Source organism: Botrytis fragariae (assembly GCF_013461495.1).
Source record: "Botrytis fragariae strain BVB16 chromosome Unknown tig00000112, whole genome shotgun sequence".
Lineage (NCBI taxonomy): Eukaryota > Fungi > Ascomycota > Leotiomycetes > Helotiales > Sclerotiniaceae > Botrytis > Botrytis fragariae.
The window spans coordinates 39,942-63,061 of record NW_023500997.1 but is presented as its reverse complement, the minus strand read 5'-3'; the positions used below and the strand labels follow the sequence as shown (position 1 = coordinate 63,061).

At 42.9% G+C, this 23,120-nt stretch overlaps 9 protein-coding genes across 9 annotated transcripts; 6 read left to right on the top strand and 3 right to left on the bottom strand.

The window, feature by feature from the left end:
- Positions 1-1,229: 1,229 nt before the first annotated feature.
- Positions 1,230-1,647, top strand: Bfra_007580 (uncharacterized protein; the record flags this gene model as incomplete). The annotated part of the gene is made up of 2 exons (XM_037337951.1): positions 1,230-1,380; positions 1,547-1,647. Coding segments are annotated over 2 exons (252 nt in total), but the record flags the coding sequence as incomplete, so codon positions are not given.
- Positions 1,648-1,994: 347 nt separating this feature from the next.
- Positions 1,995-2,831, top strand: Bfra_007579 (uncharacterized protein; the record flags this gene model as incomplete). The annotated part of the gene is made up of 2 exons (XM_037337950.1): positions 1,995-2,172; positions 2,656-2,831. 2 exons carry the CDS (start codon positions 1,995-1,997, stop codon positions 2,829-2,831), a joined length of 354 nt encoding a protein of 117 aa, XP_037190013.1.
- A 354-nt stretch (positions 2,832-3,185) lies between these two features.
- On the bottom strand, positions 3,186-4,945 carry Bfra_007578 (putative trna modification gtpase mitochondrial precursor protein; the record flags this gene model as incomplete). Its single annotated transcript, XM_037337949.1, has 2 exons — positions 3,186-4,619; positions 4,670-4,945. The coding sequence occupies 2 exons, from the start codon at positions 4,943-4,945 to the stop codon at positions 3,186-3,188; spliced, it is 1,710 nt and encodes a 569-aa protein (XP_037190012.1).
- Positions 4,946-5,532: 587 nt separating this feature from the next.
- On the top strand, positions 5,533-7,416 carry Bfra_007577 (putative heterokaryon incompatibility protein; the record flags this gene model as incomplete). Its single annotated transcript, XM_037337948.1, has 2 exons — positions 5,533-6,964; positions 7,034-7,416. 2 exons carry the CDS (start codon positions 5,533-5,535, stop codon positions 7,414-7,416), a joined length of 1,815 nt encoding a protein of 604 aa, XP_037190011.1.
- A 121-nt stretch (positions 7,417-7,537) lies between these two features.
- Bfra_007576 (putative gtpase-activating protein gyp7 protein) lies at positions 7,538-10,921 on the top strand (the record flags this gene model as incomplete). Its single annotated transcript, XM_037337947.1, has 5 exons — positions 7,538-7,559; positions 8,109-8,317; positions 8,404-9,805; positions 9,884-10,465; positions 10,524-10,921. 5 exons carry the CDS (start codon positions 7,538-7,540, stop codon positions 10,919-10,921), a joined length of 2,613 nt encoding a protein of 870 aa, XP_037190010.1.
- A 503-nt stretch (positions 10,922-11,424) lies between these two features.
- On the bottom strand, positions 11,425-12,381 carry Bfra_007575 (uncharacterized protein; the record flags this gene model as incomplete). Its single annotated transcript, XM_037337946.1, has 2 exons — positions 11,425-11,509; positions 11,606-12,381. 2 exons carry the CDS (start codon positions 12,379-12,381, stop codon positions 11,425-11,427), a joined length of 861 nt encoding a protein of 286 aa, XP_037190009.1.
- A 1,015-nt stretch (positions 12,382-13,396) lies between these two features.
- On the bottom strand, positions 13,397-14,854 carry Bfra_007574 (uncharacterized protein; the record flags this gene model as incomplete). Its single annotated transcript, XM_037337945.1, has 1 exon — positions 13,397-14,854. The coding sequence occupies one exon, from the start codon at positions 14,852-14,854 to the stop codon at positions 13,397-13,399; it is 1,458 nt and encodes a 485-aa protein (XP_037190008.1).
- Positions 14,855-15,559: 705 nt separating this feature from the next.
- On the top strand, positions 15,560-16,509 carry Bfra_007573 (putative kinase phosphorylation protein; the record flags this gene model as incomplete). Its single annotated transcript, XM_037337944.1, has 2 exons — positions 15,560-15,640; positions 15,712-16,509. The coding sequence occupies 2 exons, from the start codon at positions 15,560-15,562 to the stop codon at positions 16,507-16,509; spliced, it is 879 nt and encodes a 292-aa protein (XP_037190007.1).
- Positions 16,510-17,323: 814 nt separating this feature from the next.
- On the top strand, positions 17,324-22,648 carry Bfra_007572 (putative neutral zinc metallopeptidase protein; the record flags this gene model as incomplete). Its single annotated transcript, XM_037337943.1, has 2 exons — positions 17,324-22,482; positions 22,540-22,648. The coding sequence occupies 2 exons, from the start codon at positions 17,324-17,326 to the stop codon at positions 22,646-22,648; spliced, it is 5,268 nt and encodes a 1,755-aa protein (XP_037190006.1).
- Positions 22,649-23,120: the final 472 nt, after the last annotated feature.

Sequence of the window (23,120 nt, the reverse complement as noted above, 5' to 3'; positions counted from 1 at the left end):
TCTTCTTTGGGACTTTCGGTGAATTTTATGAGTGTTAATTGGTTCTGTTAGAAGTAAGTTCCATCTCGTTTTGTTTTTGAATCGTCTAAAGAGAAGAAAAGAGAGATAGCCTGGTCCCGAGAGACATGGTGGTAAGCTTACGACGTTTTTGCTTGAATATCATCGCCTGTTGTTCCCCTTTCCCTTGGGGCTTAGGAGAATTTGGGTCTGGTAACTGAGAAGGTAGTAATTTAATAATATAAGGCAAGCATTGAGATGCCCTGGAGATCCCTTAACTGGGAAATAGATTAGTTCCGCGCTTATCACCTTGGCTTTCATTAGAAGAGCCGTTGCAAGTTCAGGTTCGGGCCAAGCAACACGTAAACAAGAAACATGGACAAAAATGGAATTACTTTCAACATGCGCATGTGCCACAGCTCTTACTTCTCTTAGTATTAGAAATTTTCCGAGAAGAAGCGGAACGCTCGAAATAATCATGCATACATATTACACAAGCCACAAACTGTTTGGTAAAAAAAAACAAGACTATTCTGACTCTTGTACCCACTGCACACAAATCAACCTCTCACGCGCACTTATTCAAACGATCGAACTGGGATATAAATAACCGACCTGTCAATGGCCCCTGCAGATAGATTAGATCATAGGGCTGAGATACACCGGTGTGTTGGTGAACACAGAACCTTGTAGCCTTAAAGCTAACAAATACCAATTTCTATCGAGGCTGATTGGAGAGCGGAGAGTGAGATTCGTACACACAACATAATACAATCCTGGAAGGAAACGTGTTGTGGACGATCGATGGATGGACAGATGATATGTAAGGTACTTTACATGCATATTGTGTTGTAATGTTACTTTCTGTCTTTTCTCTCAATTATTTCTCTTAATTTTCCAACCGAAATACAGGCCCATAGTAAATGTGCATCTCAAACTCGATTAGAGTTTGATTGACGCTTCTTTTACGCAGTGAATCCACTCTCTTTACAGAATACCACCATTATAAGAAGTCCTCTAAATAAATGCGCCTAAACAATCCCAGTTCCTCCAAGTACCAAAGAAAGGATATTCAGGGATCTCGGGAATGGGAATGGATTGCGATGTGATGGCCATGACCATGACCCATGCCCCGCCAAAAGTACATGTAAGATTTAGCAATAGACTCCACTCATAGACCAAAAAATAGACTCTAGGGCATGTAATCACAATTGCATTTTTCTGTGTACAGTAACTACGAAGCCAAAGCGTACAAAGCTCGGTTCACGAAGGAGGCTGAGAACTTTGCAAAGTACCCGAGCCAACCTTTTGGACCATCTCACAACTGGGTATCTGACAATGCAGCAGATGTGTACATGATCTTAGTCTTTCGCGATTACTGGAGTAGGTGCGAAAACAAACGGGGATGATTATGGATGGGCAGACCAGGGAGCTTTAGGACGCCATGAGTGGATTTGTCAGGATTTGGTAGGTTATTCGTCTGGAGTTAATGTAGGTTCATTACTCAATTCCTTATTGCAGTATTTTTCTTACACTCTTACCTACCTAGGTATTCACTGCCTTGAAATACATGTGTTTGTTGTGTTAGCGTGGATTTCATATGGATTTGCATGGGGTCTCGTGGGCTCCTCAAGCTCCCAGAGTTGCTAACTGGGGCCAGAAGAGGATGAGGTGAGGCTTTGTCGTCATGATGAGTTGAGAATGCGATACTGTTATAACAATTTGAGAGCGCGGATGAGGAGGAGAGAAAGTATATAGAGTGGCAGCGTTTCCTGTGTTGAGGTTCTCATTCTCATCACCATCAACAGCCTTCACTACAATACAAGACAAACAAGACAAAGTTTCATATTACATTAAACAAACAGCCTCTTACTTAAACTCACTATCCAACGCACTTCAATATCATCTACTTAACAAATCTCTCCGATTTCAATTTGAAACACTTATATCAATACCCTCCACTATCTATCACATCAACTTATAACTCAATCTCAAACATGGCCGCACAAACTTCCACCTCAACCGCCTACTCCACATCCACCTCCTCTACTCCCCTCAACTTCGGACGAGGAGGTTACAATGGACCCAATAAGAATGACGAGGATGAAGACAGCTTCCGTCCTACAGTCTCTTCTCTCCGTCGCGGAGATGATGATGAGGAAGAAGATGGGCGAGGTGGATACAACTAAATAATTCCTTCTCTCGTTTCTTTATCGTGATCGGATAACCTGATAAACATTTGTTCGGTTAAACCCCTTCATCGCATCATATCCATATCATTTTCGGCGGTTTGATTTCGAGCGATTCAGCGATCCATCTTACCTGCATAGTACGGGCGGCATATACAACTATAGACTTCTAGATTGGCAACACAGCACATTAAATATCTAGTCTCACGACTACATCATAGCATTTTCCGGAGTTTTCAATTCGCATAAATTTCTCACTCTACACGGCTTTTGCATGTCCACCAGTTTTCACTTTCGATTCATTTCAAGATCAAGCAGTTTTCATCCTCACGGGTTTTTCTTCATTCTCTCTACTCTTCTTTTCTTTCACAACGCAACGCATAGATTTATCAGCATATACACGGCAGCATACACACGGAGTTGTCATTTTGTTTGCCCTTCTTTTTTCTTTCTTTCGATTTCCTTCTAGCATATTCTGAGAATTTCATTACGCATCTTCGTTACCATAAATCCAACATGTTGGGCTTGCAATTCAGATTGGCGAGTTTGGTTGCATTGCAGGCCGCATGCACATCTGGGGTGTCGTGGAACAAAGTTGATAACCATTTGGAGGAGTCACAATTTGGGGGCAATATTAAAATTTAAAGATTGGGATTGGAGGGATTGGAGCAACGTCGGTTGAAGGATGAATCATGATGATGCATTTGATGGAGTTTCCTATTTCTTTTTGGCATTTATCGGGTGTTACAGGGCATTGCATTACATAGAGCTTCTTTTTCTTCCATTACTTTTTCGGGTCATACTTCTTGTATTATTAATACACAAATATTTATACTTAGCAGAGATATATCACATCTATGTATTTATCTCATTTCTATTGTCTAACTTGCAAATATGCGTCTTGATTTCCGTCTCGCGTCTACTTGCCAACACAAAATCTGGGGGCCACAAAATCAGTCCACTGTACGTACAAGATACGAGGGAAAAAATCCATTTCACTTACTTTTCAAAAACTACGCCTAGAACTTCTTCAACATCACCAGCTTCACCCTTACCTGTAATTCGTGATAAGCAATTGGCTGCGGATCTAAGATGCTCAGCCGCCAAAACTATATCCGCTTCCCGTTCATGATCGACATGCTCTTGTGCTTCATCCATAAAGTCTAATAGATGGGCTGAGCAGGCTGTGAGAAGCTGGCGCTGACGTTCAGTAACACCGAGTAAATCCTCAAGTTCAGTCGGAAGAGATGTCATATTGCCGAAAAGAGATACCATCTCGTCAACGAAATGACCAATACTTCCTTTATCCGTTAACGCCTGAGCATTTTTACATGAAATTGACATCAACGGAACGGGATATTGATCAAATCTGCCTTTCTGAGATTTTTTGAAGTCATTTATAAGTTCTGACAGTATTCCAGGGGTTACTGAATCAGATTTATTAATAACGATCATGGATTTCGAGGCTCGAGCCGCTATCTCGAATGTCTCATGATCGTAGCGAATTTCCCACCCGTTCCGAATATCTGACCACTCTATACTGGCGAGGGCAACGATAAGATCTGACTCATTTGCCTTTGCTTTTGCTCTTCGAATGCCCTCTTGCTCTATATCCCCGATTATCGAGTCACTCTTGACACTTCCAATTTGTGAAGCTTGAGTTCTTAAACCGGCTGTATCTGCAAACGTGCACAGGTACCCACGAATATCTAAACCAACCTCGACAATATCTCGAGTAGTCCCAGCTTCTTGACTAACGATAGAAGCTTCTCTGCCAACAATTTGATTTAGTAGGGAACTTTTGCCGGCATTGGGTGGCCCTAGTAGAGCAATCCTAATTCCCTTCTTGAGTAATTCACCCCGATGACTTGCTGACTCATGTGCGGCAATCAATTCCAACATAATCTCGACTTGAGCTGTGACATTCGACAATAGCTCAGCTGGAGATTCATCGAAATGTTGGTCCTCGGAAAAATCAATCAATGCCTCCAATTCCCCCCGCGCATGCAACAATTGTTCTCGCCATGCTTCATATGTGCGACCAAGCTTCCCAGAATTTCCTCGCACAGCAGCGCGCCTTTGTTGCTCTGTCTCTGCAGACAATGTATCACTCAATGCTTCCACTTGCGCCAAGTCTAGCCTATCATTCTGGAATGCTCGACGTGTGAACTCTCCAGGTTCAGCATATCGGATCTTCGCAGGCGAGGTAGATTGTGGAATTGCGCTTAGAACTGCTTTGACTGTAGCTGAACCTCCATGCACATGTAATTCGAGGACGTCTTCACCAGTAACGGTTTTCGGCGCAGGGAAATAAAGAACTAAAGCATCGGAGTCGAGAATGTTTGGAATCGAGTTCGCCGGTTCATACAGTGTTCTAACAGCGGCATATCGTGGTGCTGGGATCGATTTAGATGGACACAAGCCTTGATAGATCTATAACAGTCAATACCAAAGACACATCAAGTGAAAGGAAGGCGCCATACATCGAGGCATGCGGAGCCAGATATACGTATGATAGCTATGCCGGCTCTGCCAGATGCCGTGGAAAGCGCATATATTGTGTCGTCTACAAACTCATTTCTAGTTTCCGCTTTTGTATGTAGAAAGGTCCTGAGATGTTTAGATTGACCGGTGAATATTGAGGTAATTGCAGGTCGAGCTGATGAAGAATAACCCCTCCGGCTAGGAATTATATGAAGTCTGCGATAAATGACATTGTGCCGTAAGTGCCTGGACCTTGAAGGTACACTTCGAAGCATTGACAAGCATCAACTTTGAGTAATATCAATTTTGAGTAATTCCTCGATTAAGTTGTCAATCGAATTTAAAAAGGCCGAGACAATAAACAAAGTGCCGATTGAATCCCACCAGCTCGCGAGGACTGGAGATTTGCACATCTGGTTTGTCTGTTCCGCCGGAGAATGCTACCCCGCTCCCGGTGAGCTTGTCTGTTTCTGAGTTTGACTTCGCTATAAATAAAACTGCATTGATGAGTGTCACTGGGAGTTGTCTGGTGTTTTGTATTAGGATCCTGAACGGGCACGAATGATGTCTTCTAAATATGATATTTTCTATAGAGCATTCAATTTGTAATAACATTTCTACCATCCTTATATACATTGATGCTAGTACTACAAATATCCACTCATAGATCGTGAACCTATATACGAAGGACTTCAACGGATTAGCTATGTGGTAGTAAGGCCCTTGTCTTAAAATCCCCCATGTTCATAGACAAGCACTCTGCGGCGAGCATGAAGAGACTCATTTGCATCCCTACGCGCCATCAACAAACACTATGTTAACCACCCTCTTCATATAAGAATTCTTTATAGATGTAAACACAATGCGTACCGTATTTAACAGAACTTCGTCACCTTATATACCACTCCTCATTACTAGAAACTCATCATACATCTACAAACCACTTTTGGGTCCACTCAACTCAATTCGTCTTATATTACTTAAGCCTTCTCTTTGCACAACATCGGCAATTCGTTGTTCGATAATTGAAAGTCGCTGGTCTTCCGAAACGCCAAAAGGAGAATCTGAAAAATTCATAGCTCTCTCCTACACATGGGGGAACGCCCAGAATCAGCGGATGATAGAAGTCGATGGGAAATCTTTATATATAACACGAAATTTGGAGTCGGCTCTGAGACATCTAAGACATCAGACAGAGGTTGTTCGTCTTTGGGCTGATGGTTTATGTATCAATCAATCTGATGTTGAAGAGAGAAACAGGCATGTGGCTCACATGCGGTCGATTTACTCTGCAGCCTGCGATACCGTTGTTTTCCTTGGTGAATCAAGTGAACGGTCAAGGAATATCTTTCATGCGATAAGGGATTCGAAACGAAAAGGGTCAGTAGACATTACAAAAGAGACTTTAACATTGGCAAATCTTACCCAATCTTGGGGAATAAGTCAAGAAGAAATCAGAAATTCAGCATCTGAAGTTCTTTGGCGTCCCTATTGGAGCCGGGTATGGATCTATCAAGAGATAATTGTATCCAATCGAATATGGATACAATGCGGAACAATAAAAGTTTCATGGAATGATTTTTACTACGCTATGGTTGTAGCTCTAAGTACTAGCACAAGCTATTTTGGTGCAGGCTATGATAATGTGATCAAGAATCGCCTGGAAGATTTCTATTGGGAACGACTTGAATATCGAAAGTCACTTGGAAATGACGAGAAATCACCACTACCACTGTGTGGTCCACCTCATATACCTGAAGATGGAAAACGATTGAATCTTCTTGATCTTCTTGTGACCAAGAGAGGTTATATGGCCTCAGACAGTCGAGACATGATCTATGCACTATCTGGCATTGCTAAAAGACCGAAAGGTACACAGCCGTTTACGATAAGTTATGAAAAATCGCCTCGGCAAGTATATTCAGACGTTGTCAACTATCTCATTGAGACTGACAAGAATTATGACGTTTTGAGTCATGCAGAACAATATTTCAATCATGCCTACCATACTCGACCATTAGTGCTATCATGGATGCCATCTTGGGTGCCAGACTGGACAACCCGTGCAAAATACAAACAAAAGATTGTTGACTGGGTTAAACCTCTTCATAAATCAAGAAGTGCCATCTTGAATAGTGCATATCTCGAAGATCAAGGAGTTCTCGCTTGCGTGGGCTACAAAATCGGCATCATAAACCTAGTTACTGACTTCCCTCGCGATATTCAACGCAGTGACGAAGGCAGAGTAGGTCGAATACTGTGGAATGAGTGGAAAGATAGAAAGCTTCCGGATAGTGTCTTGGAACTTTTCAATCGCTTACATCCCTTGATATACAATCGAAGATATGCCGAAACGCTTGAAGGTATGTGTTGTTTGGTACCAGGAGGGACACAAACTGGTGATATTGTTTGCCAATTCATCGGCAGTTCATTACCATATATTCTCAGGCCAATTCAATCGACGGATATCAAGTCTGGAAGAGTATGGAGAGCTTGGAAGACATTGCTGTATCTCTCTCGCTGGTGGAGTAACTCGAGGGTACCAAGACAAGAAGTCCCTACCAAATTCCTAGATGCCGAAATCTCAACCATTCTAGAAAACAAAACATCAGGACACCAAACTCTCGAAATTAGACACTATAATTTTGTAGGAGAATGTTTTGTGGATCGATTGACGAGTAACGAAAACAGTCAAACTCATCAACGGCAACATTTTCAAGAGAGGACCGTATTCGCAATGCATTGAAAAGAACAGATGAGATTCGCTGGTAAACTGGCTTCGAGTATAAAATCGATTTGTGAAAGCTTTGATTTTTGAAAACTGTGGTTCTATACTTTTGACCAACAAAAAGCATAAGGATCATGCAATGTATCACGAATTCGCTGTCTGTATGGATGGATGGATGGATGGATGAGATCTGCCCCCATCCCGTCCTACTCGCATCTGCAAAGTTCTTTTGGTAAGATTACAATGCTCATAGCATCAACGCGAGAAGTATCTTCTCATAATTCCACCGAAAAGGGAATGGATGAAGTCACAGGCAATCACCACTTGAAGCCTTTTCCAGATTAAAGCTTCTTCAGTGGTACTTGGCAGCAGCCGACAAAAGCCAGAACGCTCGTCCGGCTGGTCTTAACATTATCTATTATGCAAATTATTAAAATGGCTGTGACCATATCCCCTCTCCCCTAGAAGATCTATTGAGTGTTTCAAATGTGAAAGAATTTCGAAAATGTTGATTTTCATGTGAATGTGGCATAAGATCACGAGTTGGTTAAAGTCGCCTGCCGCGCAAACACCAAATCAAACCATGATTCCAGGACGAGACAATCGCGTCATATTACTACTATCACAGCCACAAACTACAGTACGATACAACCTCAAGATATAATGTCTTTATACCGCCGCTGTCAACTTAATACTTTGTGATACTTGAGATTATTCAACTACATTTCTGCTTGACTGCAACTTCAGTGAGACTTACAAATATCCCATTATCGTGGCAATGACGTCGTCTTCTGGCCCCGCAAGACCGGTATCGCCGAACAGCTTCTATGCTTTGAGCGACGACGAGGAGGGCGATTACAATACCGTTACATATGCAGAGTCGGGTAGAGGGGTCAAATTACTTTTCTCCAAGAGCAAGGTAATTATTTCCGGCAGCTTGGTGTTTCAAGCAAAGTGCGGGGTCGTTCAAGCAGCTTGTTACTAACATCACAACAATAACTACAGGTTTATATTCATCCTACTCCTTCTGCGAAAGATAACATACCCGGATACATAGCTCTATTACAACAGAAGTCAACTCCAGATTCGCGACCTACATCTTCCTCCTCTAAAGATGCAAAATCTAAGATTTCCGCCTCCTTACTCCTGGCATGGCTTCCAGAATCATCTCTTGGGGATTCCTTGAATACATATGTGAAGGTTGATCTTGCAGAAGGCGATTCTCCACCTAAGCAATCATATCTTGTACCACCTCCTCCAACAACCACCACCCATTCTGGATCCATCGGTCATTATGCCTTCGCTATACCCGTCTCGCAGATTTATAGCCTTCTCGTACGACCACCGAGCTTAGGGTGGTGGTTTGGAAGTGTCATAATAAACTCCCGAGCAGGAGATTCCTTCCCTGCACTATTCTTTCACGACTCGGAATGTCAATCTACAATTTTACAAAAGAAAAAGAGGACGAGGGAATCATTCGATCCATTTGGCGCGAATGGAGAGATGTTTTGGGGTGGCGATGAGGTGTTAAGGTGGATGAGACGATATGTTGAGATTGAGAGAAGTGGTGCAGAACCCAACATTTACTTGGTGGAGCCTTCGGCTGAAGATAAAGAAGCGTTTGGAGACAAACTAGTCACATCTGCGCCGGTGAGGAGACCATCAAGCAGTGGTGCCAGAGTTGGAAGTGCTGCTGGTACAGGTTCGAGTGCATACAGAAGTGCGCAGAGAGACGCCGGGATGGATCCAGTGACAAAGTTTGTAAAGGAAGCAGGATGGAATCTGATGGAGAAGTTTAGTAAGGTTACGACATTCACGAGGAGGACGGCCGATTCAATTGTTGAAAATCCGAAAGTACCGCCACAAGTTAGGAGGTTCATGAAGAACCCGGAAGTTCAGACAATACAAGAGGAGTTTGATAGTGCTAGGATATACTTGGCGCGATGGGCTATGGGTATCGCAGAGCAAAGTGAAAGGGATAAAAATCAGAGGATATGGACAGCCAGAGATGTTTTAGAAATGGAGGAGACAGATGTCGGCGAATTCGAGTTATTGGAAACAGAAATGGGTTCTTTGACTATGAGGGAACAGAGAAAACCCGTAACATTTGGAGAATGGAACACGTTTTTCGATCAACGGACTGGCAGATTATCTGTTACTGTAGATGAGGTTAAAGAAAGGATATTTCATGGTGGACTCGACCCAGAAGATGGAGTTAGAAAAGAGGCCTGGTTGTTCTTGCTCGGTGTTTATGAATGGGATTCCTCAGCAGATGAGAGAAAAGCCGTGATGGCAGCTTTACGAGATGAGTATGTGAAATTGAAAGGTGCTTGGTGGGACCGTTTAATCGACTTGGGTGGTGAAGGAGAAGAAGGGGAGTGGTGGCGAGAACAGAAAAATCGAATAGGTAATAAAACTCAATATCCTATCATTTTGAAGACTTGAAAAGGCTGACATATCCCATTGCTTGGGGTCCACACGATAGAGAAAGATGTTCATAGGACGGATCGTAACATCCCACTATACGCAGGCGAAGATACGCCACATCCAGACCCGAACTCACCATTTGCTGATGTGGGTACCAATGTTCATTTGGAGCAAATGAAAGATATGCTTCTAACCTATAACGAATACAATCGCGACCTTGGTTATGTACAAGGCATGTCCGATCTTCTTGCTCCAATATATGCTGTCATGCAAGACGACGCCATCGCTTTCTGGGGGTTTCAACATTTCATGGAGCGTATGGAACGTAATTTTCTCCGGGATCAATCAGGAATGCGCTCTCAGCTTCTCACCCTCGATCACCTTGTCCAACTTATGGATCCCAAGCTTTATCTCCACCTTCAAAGCGCGGATAGTACTAATTTCTTTTTCTTCTTCCGCATGTTACTCGTCTGGTATAAGCGTGAATTTGCATGGTTGGACGTTCTACATCTTTGGGAGGTATTATGGACGGATTACTTAAGTCAAGGGTTCCATCTTTTCATTGCTTTAGCAATTTTAGAGAAACATAGGGACGTTATCATGACACATCTGCAACATTTCGATGAAGTGTTGAAATATGGTATGTTTTCATATTCACGACATAAGATTCAAGGATGACAAATACTAACGAGACATAGTTAATGAATTATCCAATCAGATAGATTTGGAATCTACTCTTGTTCGTGCGGAAGCACTATTCCGTCGCTTCCAGAGAACAGTTGAGGCTATTGATAAAAAGTCAAATTTCCCAAAGCCATCTATTAGACACCGTGCTACTCAAAATACATCACAAGTTGCTGAGCCATCTGACTCTACCAGCGCATCAAGTGGTATAGATATGGGGAGTAGTACAATCGAGGGTGCAAAAAAGGACAAAGGAAAGAAGCCAACCAATGGGGAATTGGAAGATATTCCCGAGAGGCCAAAGGTTATTAGCAAGGAGCTGAGAGAATTACTAAGTAGGAAGGTGATGATCTTGCCTAGGAAGGTGGTCAGGAGAGAAGGAGAGGGTTTGGCCAAGGTGCAGAAGCAATAGTGAAGTTGTGGGAAGGGAATATGGCAATGGAAATATGGATCAGGCGTTTAGGTCACGAAATGTACGCTCAATGAGTTATTTGGGTTGCAATGGTTTGGTAGGCGATGTATTGAAGGTATTTAAGGGCCATGCGGGTATTTTCATGTTTTGGTCGAATGGAAATGAATTATTTATAACATCTCAGTCATGATTGTGTTATACATGCGTACTACATCATTACTATTTCCTGGCATTGCTGCAATTATGTTGCAATGATTGGAACTCACGTCCGGTATGCATATAAATGTTCATAAATTCTTGCATTCAATTCTTTTGCCCTCGCTCCAAATCTCGATAGAAGCAAATGTGATATCGAGCATTTCCGTATGCTAAATCGGCCACTCGTATACTCACATCTGCATTGACCCTTTTGATACTTTCCATTGACTCTTTGTTATTCTTATACTACTCTCCCCTTTCTGATACAGATGATGTTTCGATGGGCAGGAGTTCAAAGACGGAGGTCATTTGTGCTCTCCACCAGTTTCCTTGTCCTCTTGGTGAGCAAGTTTCAAGGTCCCTGTTGATTTATACCCTTTCGTTGACATCCTGACTCCAATTGTCAGTACAATCTTCATTCCATCGCCGTTTCCTGTTTCCCAGATTGATCGTTACAAATGGAGGATGAAAGTCTGGGATACATACAAAAAGCTAAATAAATATCCCAATGTACTCATTTTACCTTCAGTACCTCTAGATTCTTCTCTTCTGATTGTCCCATTCTTATGCAAAATTGGCGCAGCGGTATTAGATGGTGAAGATGGTGATGCTGAAAGTGAGTAGATATCGGGTGATATTATTACCCAATCATTTATGTCTTCCTCTTCTAATTGCTGTTGGGAATCATAAGCAGGAGGAGAACGAGAACTGGTGCAAAATTCTGAAGCAGAGATATCTTGAGTGAGGGGGGAAGGTGGACAATCTCTGGTGCGAGGGATAGAAGTTTTAGAAAATTGACGGTGCGAGATGGGGTGGAACCATGGTTGGGGAGTAGGTGGTTTCGTCGAGGGTGAGGACACAGAAGGGGAAATTGAAGGAGATGGCGGAGCTAGGGAATCAAAACTTGTTTGTAAGGAATCGAAGAATAGTGCTTTGCAAAATGGTGGAACGTCAGTGGGTTCTTTGCTTGACGCGCTGGATGTCCTGAGCTCTCGGTTGATTGTGGATGTGCTGCTGTATTCACATTCATACGAGTCACGGTTGATATTCGAAGTGGCTGGAGAGGGAATATGAATTTGAGCCGGTGGTGTAAGTGGAGTGCGGGGTGGTAAACGAGTAGGAGCGGGAGGATAGGGAGGGAGGGTATCCGAATCTGAAGTTGAATCTGGTTCATCGGAAGGAGGGAGGAATACCCAAGTAGGAGGTCGCGGTCGATTGATTATCAAGGTTGTATCTGCGGTTGAGGGGGGTGTATGCGGCATCCTTATCGGGATTGAGGTGTGTAAGCGGCGAGGAATGAAGCCTTACCGTGTTGGATTGGAAACTTGATTTCACTATTGTTGGAGAGCTGTCTGCATCAAACTTCGCATTCAGAGAATCAGAGATAATCCAAAAGTTAGGATTTAAAGCATCGAAACAAAATGGAATGAAATGAAGTTCACGATAACATGATGTGAGAAGCTCTCATTAAAGCGAACACGCTTTCACATATTTCAAGTAGGGTTCCTTTGTCCTGATTCGTGGATTCGATCGACCTCTTTGTTCAGAGACTATTCAATGATTTATGATGTGACTTTCGAGATGATGAGGAAGATATGTTGGTCGAAAATTCAATGATTCCCTTTGTTTGATATTTGATGCTTGCGGGAAACTCAGCAGAGTATAGCATCGGGGTGAGTGGACTGTTCGTAGACCCGAGTACGGAAATTCGGAGAAAGAAATTGCCTCCAGGAATCTTGGGGAACTTTGTGAATTTGGAATATTGTATGATGAGATTTGTACAAGGTTGACCGCATTTGCACAGCATTTGTGGTAGTAGTCTATGCATCAATTGGCATGTGAGTAGTATGGTTGAGGCGAATCGATGCAAACATCACAATTCCAATGATGTGTAGGATTGAGACTTTTTGATGTTCAAACTTGACATTGAGAACATTTGTTCTGGTACAATTGAATATCAATAAACATATGGTTGATTGATTCTTAGTAGGGTTTGTAACTTTCCCTATCGATAGACATCATCCACGAAGAATGTGGAAAGGTGGTAGGTTTCCAGATTAAACCAAAATCATGGATGAGAATGTGAACCTCGTTTTCAGCGCCATGGACTCCCAGTTTCACGTGCAATGAAAAGGATATCTAATCCACGTAAAAAAACTCGATGGGCGTTCTCTCCCAAATGACTTTTACTCAATCTCACTTTAGTAGAGCACCTGTGCAGGAGATTATTTGCAGATCATCTGCAGGTGTAGTTTTTTCGAGCAGCCTATTTTCCTCTCAGAGCCTATCCTCGACCTTTGCTTGTCCGATACCTTTAGCTTTACAATCCAATAAAGCTCCTCTTAAAAGCGCCTCAATAACATTCTTCATGGTCTCCGCATTGGTACTTGCGGGAGACTTGAATGGGTTCTCCTCATCTTCATTCAATTGAGCCGCCGCATCAAGTTCCTCCTGGGTAGCAGTCTCTGAATTCATTTTCGGAGTAACACCTACAACACGATGTAGTTTATCATGATCCGGTTGTCTTTCATAATTGGGAGTTTCAAGGACGTCTAACGCATCCAAGACAGCCTTAGGACATGTGCCTAGAGCAGCTAGCACATCATAGACTATGACTTTGCAATACTCCACAATTTCTTCACTTTCTGGATCCGGAAGCAGCTCGGGGTTTATCTCGCGTTCTCTCGTGTCGAAATAAGTGGTTCTTCTCAATAGGAACCATTGCTGATCGCGATCTTTCATGATTGGGGCAGGCTTCCCATTGATCATCCTACATGCTCCCTTGTAGTAAAGTATGTTTTGAGGTGCTTCTATATCTCTCAAAGCGATTCCCAAAATTTGTCCAGTTTCAGCCATTTCTGAAAATATTGTAGGTCTTAATGGTGTGCCATAGGCTGCGATCTTGTTATAGACCACTGAAGAGATTTCTTCTCGATCTAGAAATGAATGGAAATCTTGCGCAGATGGCCAATGAAAGTCATTGTTGGCAGCTCCTTGGTCAGCCTTGAGGATACTGTGATTTTTGGGCTCTTTGGTGTCATCTCTGGATTGATCGAGTTTGTAGTTACCTTGTAGGACAACCTTGGCTATCACATGCTTCAAAGGGTGTAACTGTGAGGAATCCTTTGGCCGCAATGATCTTTCAAACTCAGAAATATCTTGTAGCGAAGATATAAGCAAGAACGTTAGCTTATAATTGTCTCTCTCGGCGTTATTCTTGAGATGCTGCAGAAGTTCTAGGCCTCTAGGTTGCTTAGGATAAGGTTTTTGCCCCATGACGCTTACAGGGAATTCATATAAATCTGGGGAAATGTTCTTTTCGGTGCCTCTGGTGCCTTGTCCAACAGGTATATCCTCAAGACCGAGAAGATTGAGAGATTGACGTGCGAGGTGCGCCCTGTCGTCTTCCGGTAGCAGGTTTGCTATAAAACCTTCGAGTTTTATTGCACCCATACGATGTAGCTCCTTCAAAAGTATCATAGCCGCGAGATCATCATAGTCTTTACCGACATCTGTGACGACAACAACGTGCGGAATATCAAAGTTCTGTTTGCGCAAGGTACTAACAGCATGTATGATTTTTTGATAGACGACCGTCTCTAGGTCATTGAGGCCATCCGGAATAGCGTTATGACTTTTTAGACCAGTCATATTGTATTTTTGAAAGAAGGATTCCAGCTTTGATGCAATATGGCATAGAATATTTTCGTGGATGTACGAAGTAGAAGAATCCATTCTGAGAATGATGTGGGAAGAAACTATATATGTTTCAAAAATCCTGTGCAATAACGATCATCGTATACAGGAGTTTAAACCTGATGAATCCAATATGATTAATGAATCAAGTATGATCAATCAAAGAGGGGTGATTCATGTTGGAAAGCTGCAAATTTGTTTGAATGATTGAATGGAGTAATTCAAAGGCCTAGGTGGCCTTCTTCATGGGGCTATCTAGGTTGCTGCGGCACGAAGCCAACGTACAATGATTCCAAAGACAAAGACAAGTAGGTACCTTGGTGGGTAAATGAGATAGATATTCGGGCAGCACAAAATAGGACCTTTTGCAGGCCAGTTTTGCGAACGTCTTATTTTCCTCTGATGATTGTGAATAACCTCAAAAGATTGAAAGTCAAATGGATGTCATGACTAAATAATGACAGGGCAACCTAAGGCTGAGAAGCTGGCGTTCTTCTAGGCGCTCTCGACGCTACACTCAATCATTCTAGCAAAGTTCTTCGTAAAGTAAGGCTCTCCTTATTCATGGGGTTAGCGAAAGGCGAGATGGCATGCGTTCCATGCCATGCCCATGCTTAGCTCGGATGTCGATGTTACCGACACCGACATACCAATCCTATAGCCTCGTCCAGCCTAGAGTACTGACCATCGTTCATCGCAAAGCCATTTTAAACAATTCAATCACCGCAGTCAATCACCTCCATTATGGATCTCTTATCTACTATACGAAAATCGGGTTCACGAGGAGGTGTAAACTTTAGTTGGGATGAGGTTCAAAGTTCCCAAGTAAGCAACCCCCCCACCCGACCAATCAATCAATCGAATGGTTGCCGTTTACTCACAAAATATTCTCGCAGCATCGAGAAAATTACCTTGGCCATTCCCTTATGGCCCCAGTTGGTCGATGGCAAAAGGGAAGGGATTTGAATTGGTACGCAAAGGGAGACGCTGAAATGACGAGCAATGAGACTGCAGAAGAGAAACAGGCACGAGAAAGAAAAGAAGAGATTCGAAAAATTAAAGAGGCTGAGGAAGATGCGATAGCAAGGGCTCTAGGATTACCGGTCGCACAGCGTGGTGAAGCTACAGGAGCAAACAACGTGGAAGTTGGGGAATTGAAAAGAGTTATTAAAGAATCAGAAGAAGGAACCGATGATGCTGAAGGCATGGGAAAGGGTACCGGATTTAGCGATTATGTTGGTAATACTGATGGGCAAGAGGTTCTGCAGATAAAATCCGAGCCTTCAGAGCAGAGAGGTGGATTACTGAGGAATGACCGCAATAATGAAAGAATCAATAGATCCGGGGGGGATAGAGAAGGGCGATTAAAGAAAAAAGATGGACGAAGACATCGAAGTCGAAGCAGGGATCATGAAAGAGAACGAAATCACAGGAGGCATCGACATAGATCAAGAAGTGGTGAACGGGAACATCATAGGCGTCGACATGATGCTAGTCCACGAAGAAGGGCAAGAAGTCGTAGTCCAGCAGCTCGACCCCGCAGATATCGGAGCAGAAGTCCAGATCAAAGACATCGATCAAGGCGAGAAGATGAGGGTTCTAGACACAACAATCCACGGGAGCGAGTGCCTCGAAGAAGTCGCTCGCCAAACATACAAGGCAGAGAAGAAAGGGTGCCAGAGAAACGACGTTAACTTCATTATTTTTGGTCTCACATATGGCGAGGGAGTCATCGAAATGGCGTTGATAATATGACAAAAGTATACCCATTTGTAGTATTCTGTCTACTGAAATACATATCAAGAATACAAAGGAGTGATCTAAAATTGTTCCCATACTTGATGGTATCTCTATTTGATTTCCAAGATTACCTGTTGACTTATACCATAGAGATTATCTATATCATCACGGTATGTATATACGCATCCAGTATCATTCAGCACCTAGGTAGGTGTCGTTCATCAGGTATAGCACAATACCTTCTGCAGCCTTACTTCGTATTCGTAGCCTTATCCCGTGGAACTAGATGCCTTCCTGCAGGTAACCTTATCCATCCTCGCCATTTAACCCACCGCGCTTTTGATAGAATTTTGAAGTATTACATTTCTTCTTGAACAGTACCCAAATAATTTGATGTTTTGCAACTCAAGCGTTATCTTTCGGTTATCCGTTCATTAACTACTTTGCTATTATTTAATCCTTAAATTCATTAGACTTTACGTGTTCTGGAACCCGCTAGAGTAAGATAGTGTGTCTCAGCCTTCCTTCTAGCCTTCCCTACGCTGGTGATAAACAACCGCCCATTCACATCATAACTCCTTACTATAGACACTACTTCTCATAGGCATACCTCATACATACAGCAAGCTGTCATTCATATTAAAGCATGGTTCACAGGAGATAAGCTTCTAGCTTGTTTGATTGTCTGATATATTCCCTCCAAATTTATCGAGCTGTCGAGGGGAGGCAAATCGACACTCTGCGAGATCAACAGCATTCATTATCGTCATGGACTTTACAAAATTACGAGCAGCTGCGCTGAACGATGGTGATGATGAGGAGGCCGTAACGGTTAATACGAGAGCTTTGATAGATAAAGTTCTAGCCAGATATTCTGGGGAATGGACAACTCTACGAGAACTAATCCAGAATGCTGCAGATGCGCAAGCGACGACAGTTACAATCAAGTTCGAGACATCACCCTCTTTTCAAGTCCCAACCCCGAATACCACAAATCAATCAGAGATACTGAAACATGTCCTTCTCAATCACACACTGAAGAGACTATTAGCCACCAACAACGGGCAGGCATTCGGAGTCAATGATTGGTCGAGGTTGAAGAGGATAGCTGAGGGAAATCCAGATGAAACGAAGATTGGAGCTTTCGGTGTAGGCTTCTATAGTGTCTTCGCCGATTGTGAAGACCCTTTTGTCAGCTCGGGAGATCAGGCTATGGCATTTTACTGGAAAGGCAACTCGTTATTTACCAAGAAGATACAATTACCTCCTAGTGAAGCGAATCCCAATACAAGCTTCGTCCTCGACTACCGGAACAACACGACGCCAATGCCTAACTTACTTTCTATAGCCCAATTCTTAGCAACAAGTCTGACATTCGTGGCTTTACAAAATATCGAGTTATATGTCGATAATTTTAAGATTATATCTTTGAAGAAGAAATCAGCACCAAGTTATGATGTCCCTATCGCGAGGGATGTTACGACAAGGTCTAAAGAAGGTCTCATGAAAGTTCAAAAGCTTGAGAGAGAAAGTGTACAAATGGATGCTACCTTTATGAATGTTGTGGGATGGAAACCTGCCAAACCATCCACATCTAAACCCTCTTACGATAATAGCTACGGGAGTTCCAACGATGTACCCTCTCTCCGTTCCTTCTTTTCTAGACTTACCTCGAATAATAGCCAGGCCCAACAAAAAGCAAAAGCCTTGCAAGAGGAAAAGGCCATGCAAGAAGTGCTACTTGAAGATCTGACAGCTCTGACAACAACCAATGTATTTTTACGTGTGACTACGGCAATGATCAAAACTTACATTCAGCCAAGTTTCGCAGCGGAGCTGGAACGAGCGACTAAGAAACCACCCCCCAAGACAACCAAATTGGCTATTCTAACATCTTCTTATGATGAAACCGAAGCATCTGCACATGATAATCTAGTTTCAAAAAATGTTGACGTTTTTGCATCTGTTCTTCCGGGGAAGAAACCTGGTGGTCGGGTTTTCATCGGTTTCCCGACTCATCAAACAACTGGTGCAGGTATGCATCTATCTGCGCCATCTGTTATTCCGACCGTAGAGCGTGAATCTATTGATTTGAATGCTCGATATGTTCGAACCTGGAATCTGGAAATGCTTCGAGTTGCTGGTATCATGGCAAGATTAGCATTTGCAAATGAAATGTCTGATCTCGCTGACAAGATCAAACGTGCGACTCAATCGAATGGAAATGGAAATAAAGTGACGAAGCGCGAAATTGAGCAGTTTTTGCCAGAAGCTGCACACATATTAAAAACTTTTACCTTCGGAGATTCTACCCCAAGTTCTCAAGTTTCCCAAGTTATCGAAGAAGCGTTTTGGACAGCGTATCAGAAGGCATCGATCGAAGTTTATAGTACTAGGAGTGTTCTTCCAACGACAAAGGTTCGGTTGGCCACAGAAGATTTGAGTGGATTCGTGGAGGGGATCCCTGTCGTTCCAGACGCACTTCTCGAATCCGAATTCGTGAAGAAGCTTAAAGACTTTGAGCTTATCACTGAAATCACAATTGGCGATGTTAAGCAAGAGCTTGAAGCAAAGGCTCTTACCAAGGAACAACTTATCCAGTTTATAAAGTGGGCAGGTCACAAGGCTATCCTTGGAAAGATCGATGCGCAGACTATTCACTCTTTATTCGACGTTGCTGTTGCCACTTTAGGGGATGATAAAAACCAGGGTGGAATCATTGCACTAGGCAGTGTCACGAGTTATCTTAATGTTAATAGAATACCACCTGAAGCTCCGGTTCCTCCAACGACAATCCCTTTTGAGTTCACTCGAGAATGTCAACCGAACGAACTTCAGGCCCTGGGATGGGAGCCTCTCGAGATCGTGCCGTGGTTGCGTTATTTAATAGAATCGAGAGATAGAAATGGACCTGAACAAAACATAACTACGGCACCACAATTTGCGGCCAAGGTTCTTCATATCATCTCAAAGTCGTGGGAAGGAATGGGGGCCAATTCCAAAGCGACTGTCACATCACTACTATCAACCTTGACAGTGATTCCAACGAAGTGTGGCATGAGAAAACCCGGCGAGGCTTTTTTCGAAAGTGTAAAGCTTTTTGAAGATTTGCCCACCCTCACGAATTGTCCAGGTGTTAAAGAGAAGTTTCTTGCAGCTATTGGAGTACGAAAAACAGTAGATCTGGAGACAATCTTCAGCCGACTTCTTGCACCTCCTATACAAGCTAAAGAAGGTGAGGTATCCAAGAACAGTCGCCACATGGACTTGATCAAGTATTTAGCCTCGGTAAAGGAAGATATTCCATTAGAAGATCTTAAGAGACTGAAAGAATCACAAATCTGCCCTGCCGAGGCAGGCCCGCCTGGTCAGGAATCGTCCCAAGGTACGGCCCGGATGTACAAAGTTCGTGAACTCTTTGAGCCTAAAGACGCACTCAGGGACTTGGGACTGCCAATACTTCAGTGGCCTGGGCCTCTTTTCAGTTATCGATCCAGCAGCAATGAAGGCCGTTTCTTGTCTATGCTTGGGTTGAGATCTTTCCCTTCTGTTTCTGAACTTATTGATCTAATGTCATCGACTGATTTTATCCTTCGAGACAAAGCTATGGTTTACTTTATCGCAAACCATCACATGAATGGCTACGCGAGCTTTGATGTCAATACCACCACGAAAGCAATTCTTCCAATCGAAGGCGATGAAAAACGTAGAGTTGCACCTTTTGAATGCTTCACGAATGAGAAGAGCTCCGTTCTTGGTTTCGAAATATTGCGACAAGATCTTCGTATACATGCTAACAAATTTGGTGTTTCTGTTGATCCCCCAATTACAGAATGCGTCAATCGACTTATTAAAAGTCCTCCAAAATCTCGTCGTGAAGCTATTACACTTTTTGGATATTTTTCGAGTAGACTTGGCGAGGTTGGTCTAAATAGTTGTGCCAAATTGAGTGATTCTCCTATTGTTCCTATACCAGACAATCGAGAAAACACGAGCGGACTTTCCAACGAAAAGCCACAATCTTCCAATAAGATCAAGTATCTTACACCTCGACAATGTTATCTGGGAAGTTCTTCGGAATATAGCAATATCTTCGACTTTGTTGACTTTGGTACTGAGGCCAATACGTTTCTTCTCAAGTGTGGGTCTAAGAATGAACCTACCAAGTTAGAACTTGCTGCTCTGGTTTGCCAAGAGCCTGCTCGTCTTCTTGGAATTATGCAAAGTCCCGAAAAGTACTTGAATCTTCTGAGGTCTCTTGCAATTGATTTGCCCATGCTAAGAAGAGATACGGCTCTATTCAGGCAGATGAGAGTTTCCAAGTTTCTTCTCGGATCCAAGGAAATCTCAGCTGCCAAGGAAATATCAAATACGACCAGTCTTATAGACCAGCAGGATCTTGATGTGGAAGAAACCGAGGATGCCCCCCTCAAACAGTGGCATTTGGAGCAACCTAATAAGATTGTTGTTGTTGATGATTATAACAGCTACCGTCTCTTCAAAGAAAATCTGGTCTGCGCTCCTCTAGAGGATACGTTGGAAGAGTTTTATCTCGCACTTGGATCTACCAATCTTAGTAACATTGTACAAGAAGACCTCCGTGTTGGTCAGGCTGTTCCATATCAAGGAGATTCTGTCAAACTCCGTAAGCATATCCTTGAGAGGTCGAAACTGTTCTTGCATGAATCACCACGTGAGAATGTGAAACGCGATAGTCGATGGCTGGAGAAGAACTTGACGGTACAAGTCGTCAGTGGTATACAAGTCAGACGATCTTTGAAAGGCCACAATCTGTCGAATACAGAAAAAAGGACTGCTGCTTGTGTTCACGAGCGACACAAAGGATTACAACTACTGGTGACTAATGCATATGATACATATCAAATTAGTTTGGCTATGTGCAAGCACTTATTAGCTCGCCCACAACAACAGTCATATCTTACGTTCGAATCTTTCCTCACTTTATCCTTGCAGCAATTACGTTCTCGAGGTTACAATGTGGAGAGAATTCTTAGAGCTAAGGCAGCTGAAGCACGAATTGCCGAAGAAGAAAGAAAGAGACAACTCGAAACGGAACAGGAGCAAATTCGGGAGCAGGAGAACCAGTGGCGAGAAGATCAAAAACAAGAGGCTGTGGCTTCTGCACGAGACGAAAATCGTCGAAATTCTCATGTTGCTATGCCCGGTGCATTTGGTTCCGATTCTCCATCACCACCTCAGGCCAAGAAAGAAAAGAGTCGTGGATTATTTTCAAATCTTTCGCGACGCTTCGGTCTTGACAGCAGTAATGACGAACCAGTAAAATCACCAACAACACCATTGCCCGGAGATGCTCCACCACCCCCTTACTCCGAGACTGCAGGCCAGAAACCTCAAACAGAGAGTGTTACTTCCAACGGCGCCATCAAACAAAATCTGCTCAATGCCATTCAATCATCTCGAGCTCATGATTCCTCCGACCTCTTTTCTCCTCCATCTACCAATCAGGTCAAGGAACAAGCTGAATATTGTGATACAACTTCCGGTCAAAACCTCTCCTACTTTGCGGATGCTTCTAACGGCACTCGCATCTTTATATCCAATGATAGGCAAAACCCTGACAGTCCCAATCTTACCGATTTTCTCGCTGCAAATGTCTCACCCCTAAACAGCTTCGCAGCCTTACTTCATGAAGCCGCAGATATCTACAATTTGCCTAGAAAAGCCATCCATATTTTCTACGATGATCACGGAAATACTATTGCTTTCAATAGTCAAGGAAGTATCTTTTGTAACTTTAGATTTTTTCAACAATTACATCTCAAGAAACTGGATTCTAAGAACGGAGAGGAAAAAGTAGATGCGGGCGCTTATTGGTGGATAGTACTTGCTCATGAATTGGCGCATAATTTGGTTGGACCACATAATTCCGATCATAGCTTCTATACGTGAGTATTGCCCCTTTGTCCTTGAATGGACGAAAGCTAACAACCATATCAAAAAAGTGAGCAACTGATTGTGAATTACTTCCCGAAGATGATGGCCAGAGCAAATAAATACACGATGGTGCCAGCAAATACCGTCGGCGACAACGCCAGCACCAGTGGAAATTAGAGATGTATGAATTACTAACTGAGATTACTATTATTGTTATCAATTTCAAACACGGTCGACAAGATGAGCAGATGGACTTGAGATGGGGTTCTCCACACATTTCTCAATCTTATTACACATGATGTAAATATGTGTATCATTGTGCATTTCATAGCTATGGCGTTTATGACGATTGCATTGAAAGGGATGGAGTGATACATGCCGGACAGATTTTAGGTTTTGGGTTTTCGTTTGAGTAGAATACTCCATAGATAGATGTGTGTGCCTTGAATACAAATTTTCATCATTAGTTTTGTATAATTCAAGTATGACAGAGACTCTCCAGGCACATTCCTTGTTGTTATCATTGAGAGACAGTGATATCTTCGCAATGAAACATCTAGATAAGAGCTGATTTAGAATGTGTCCAGTAATTTTCCAGACCTCGGATCTCGCATTTTGAAAACAATCTCGCATCAAGGGCATTTGATTC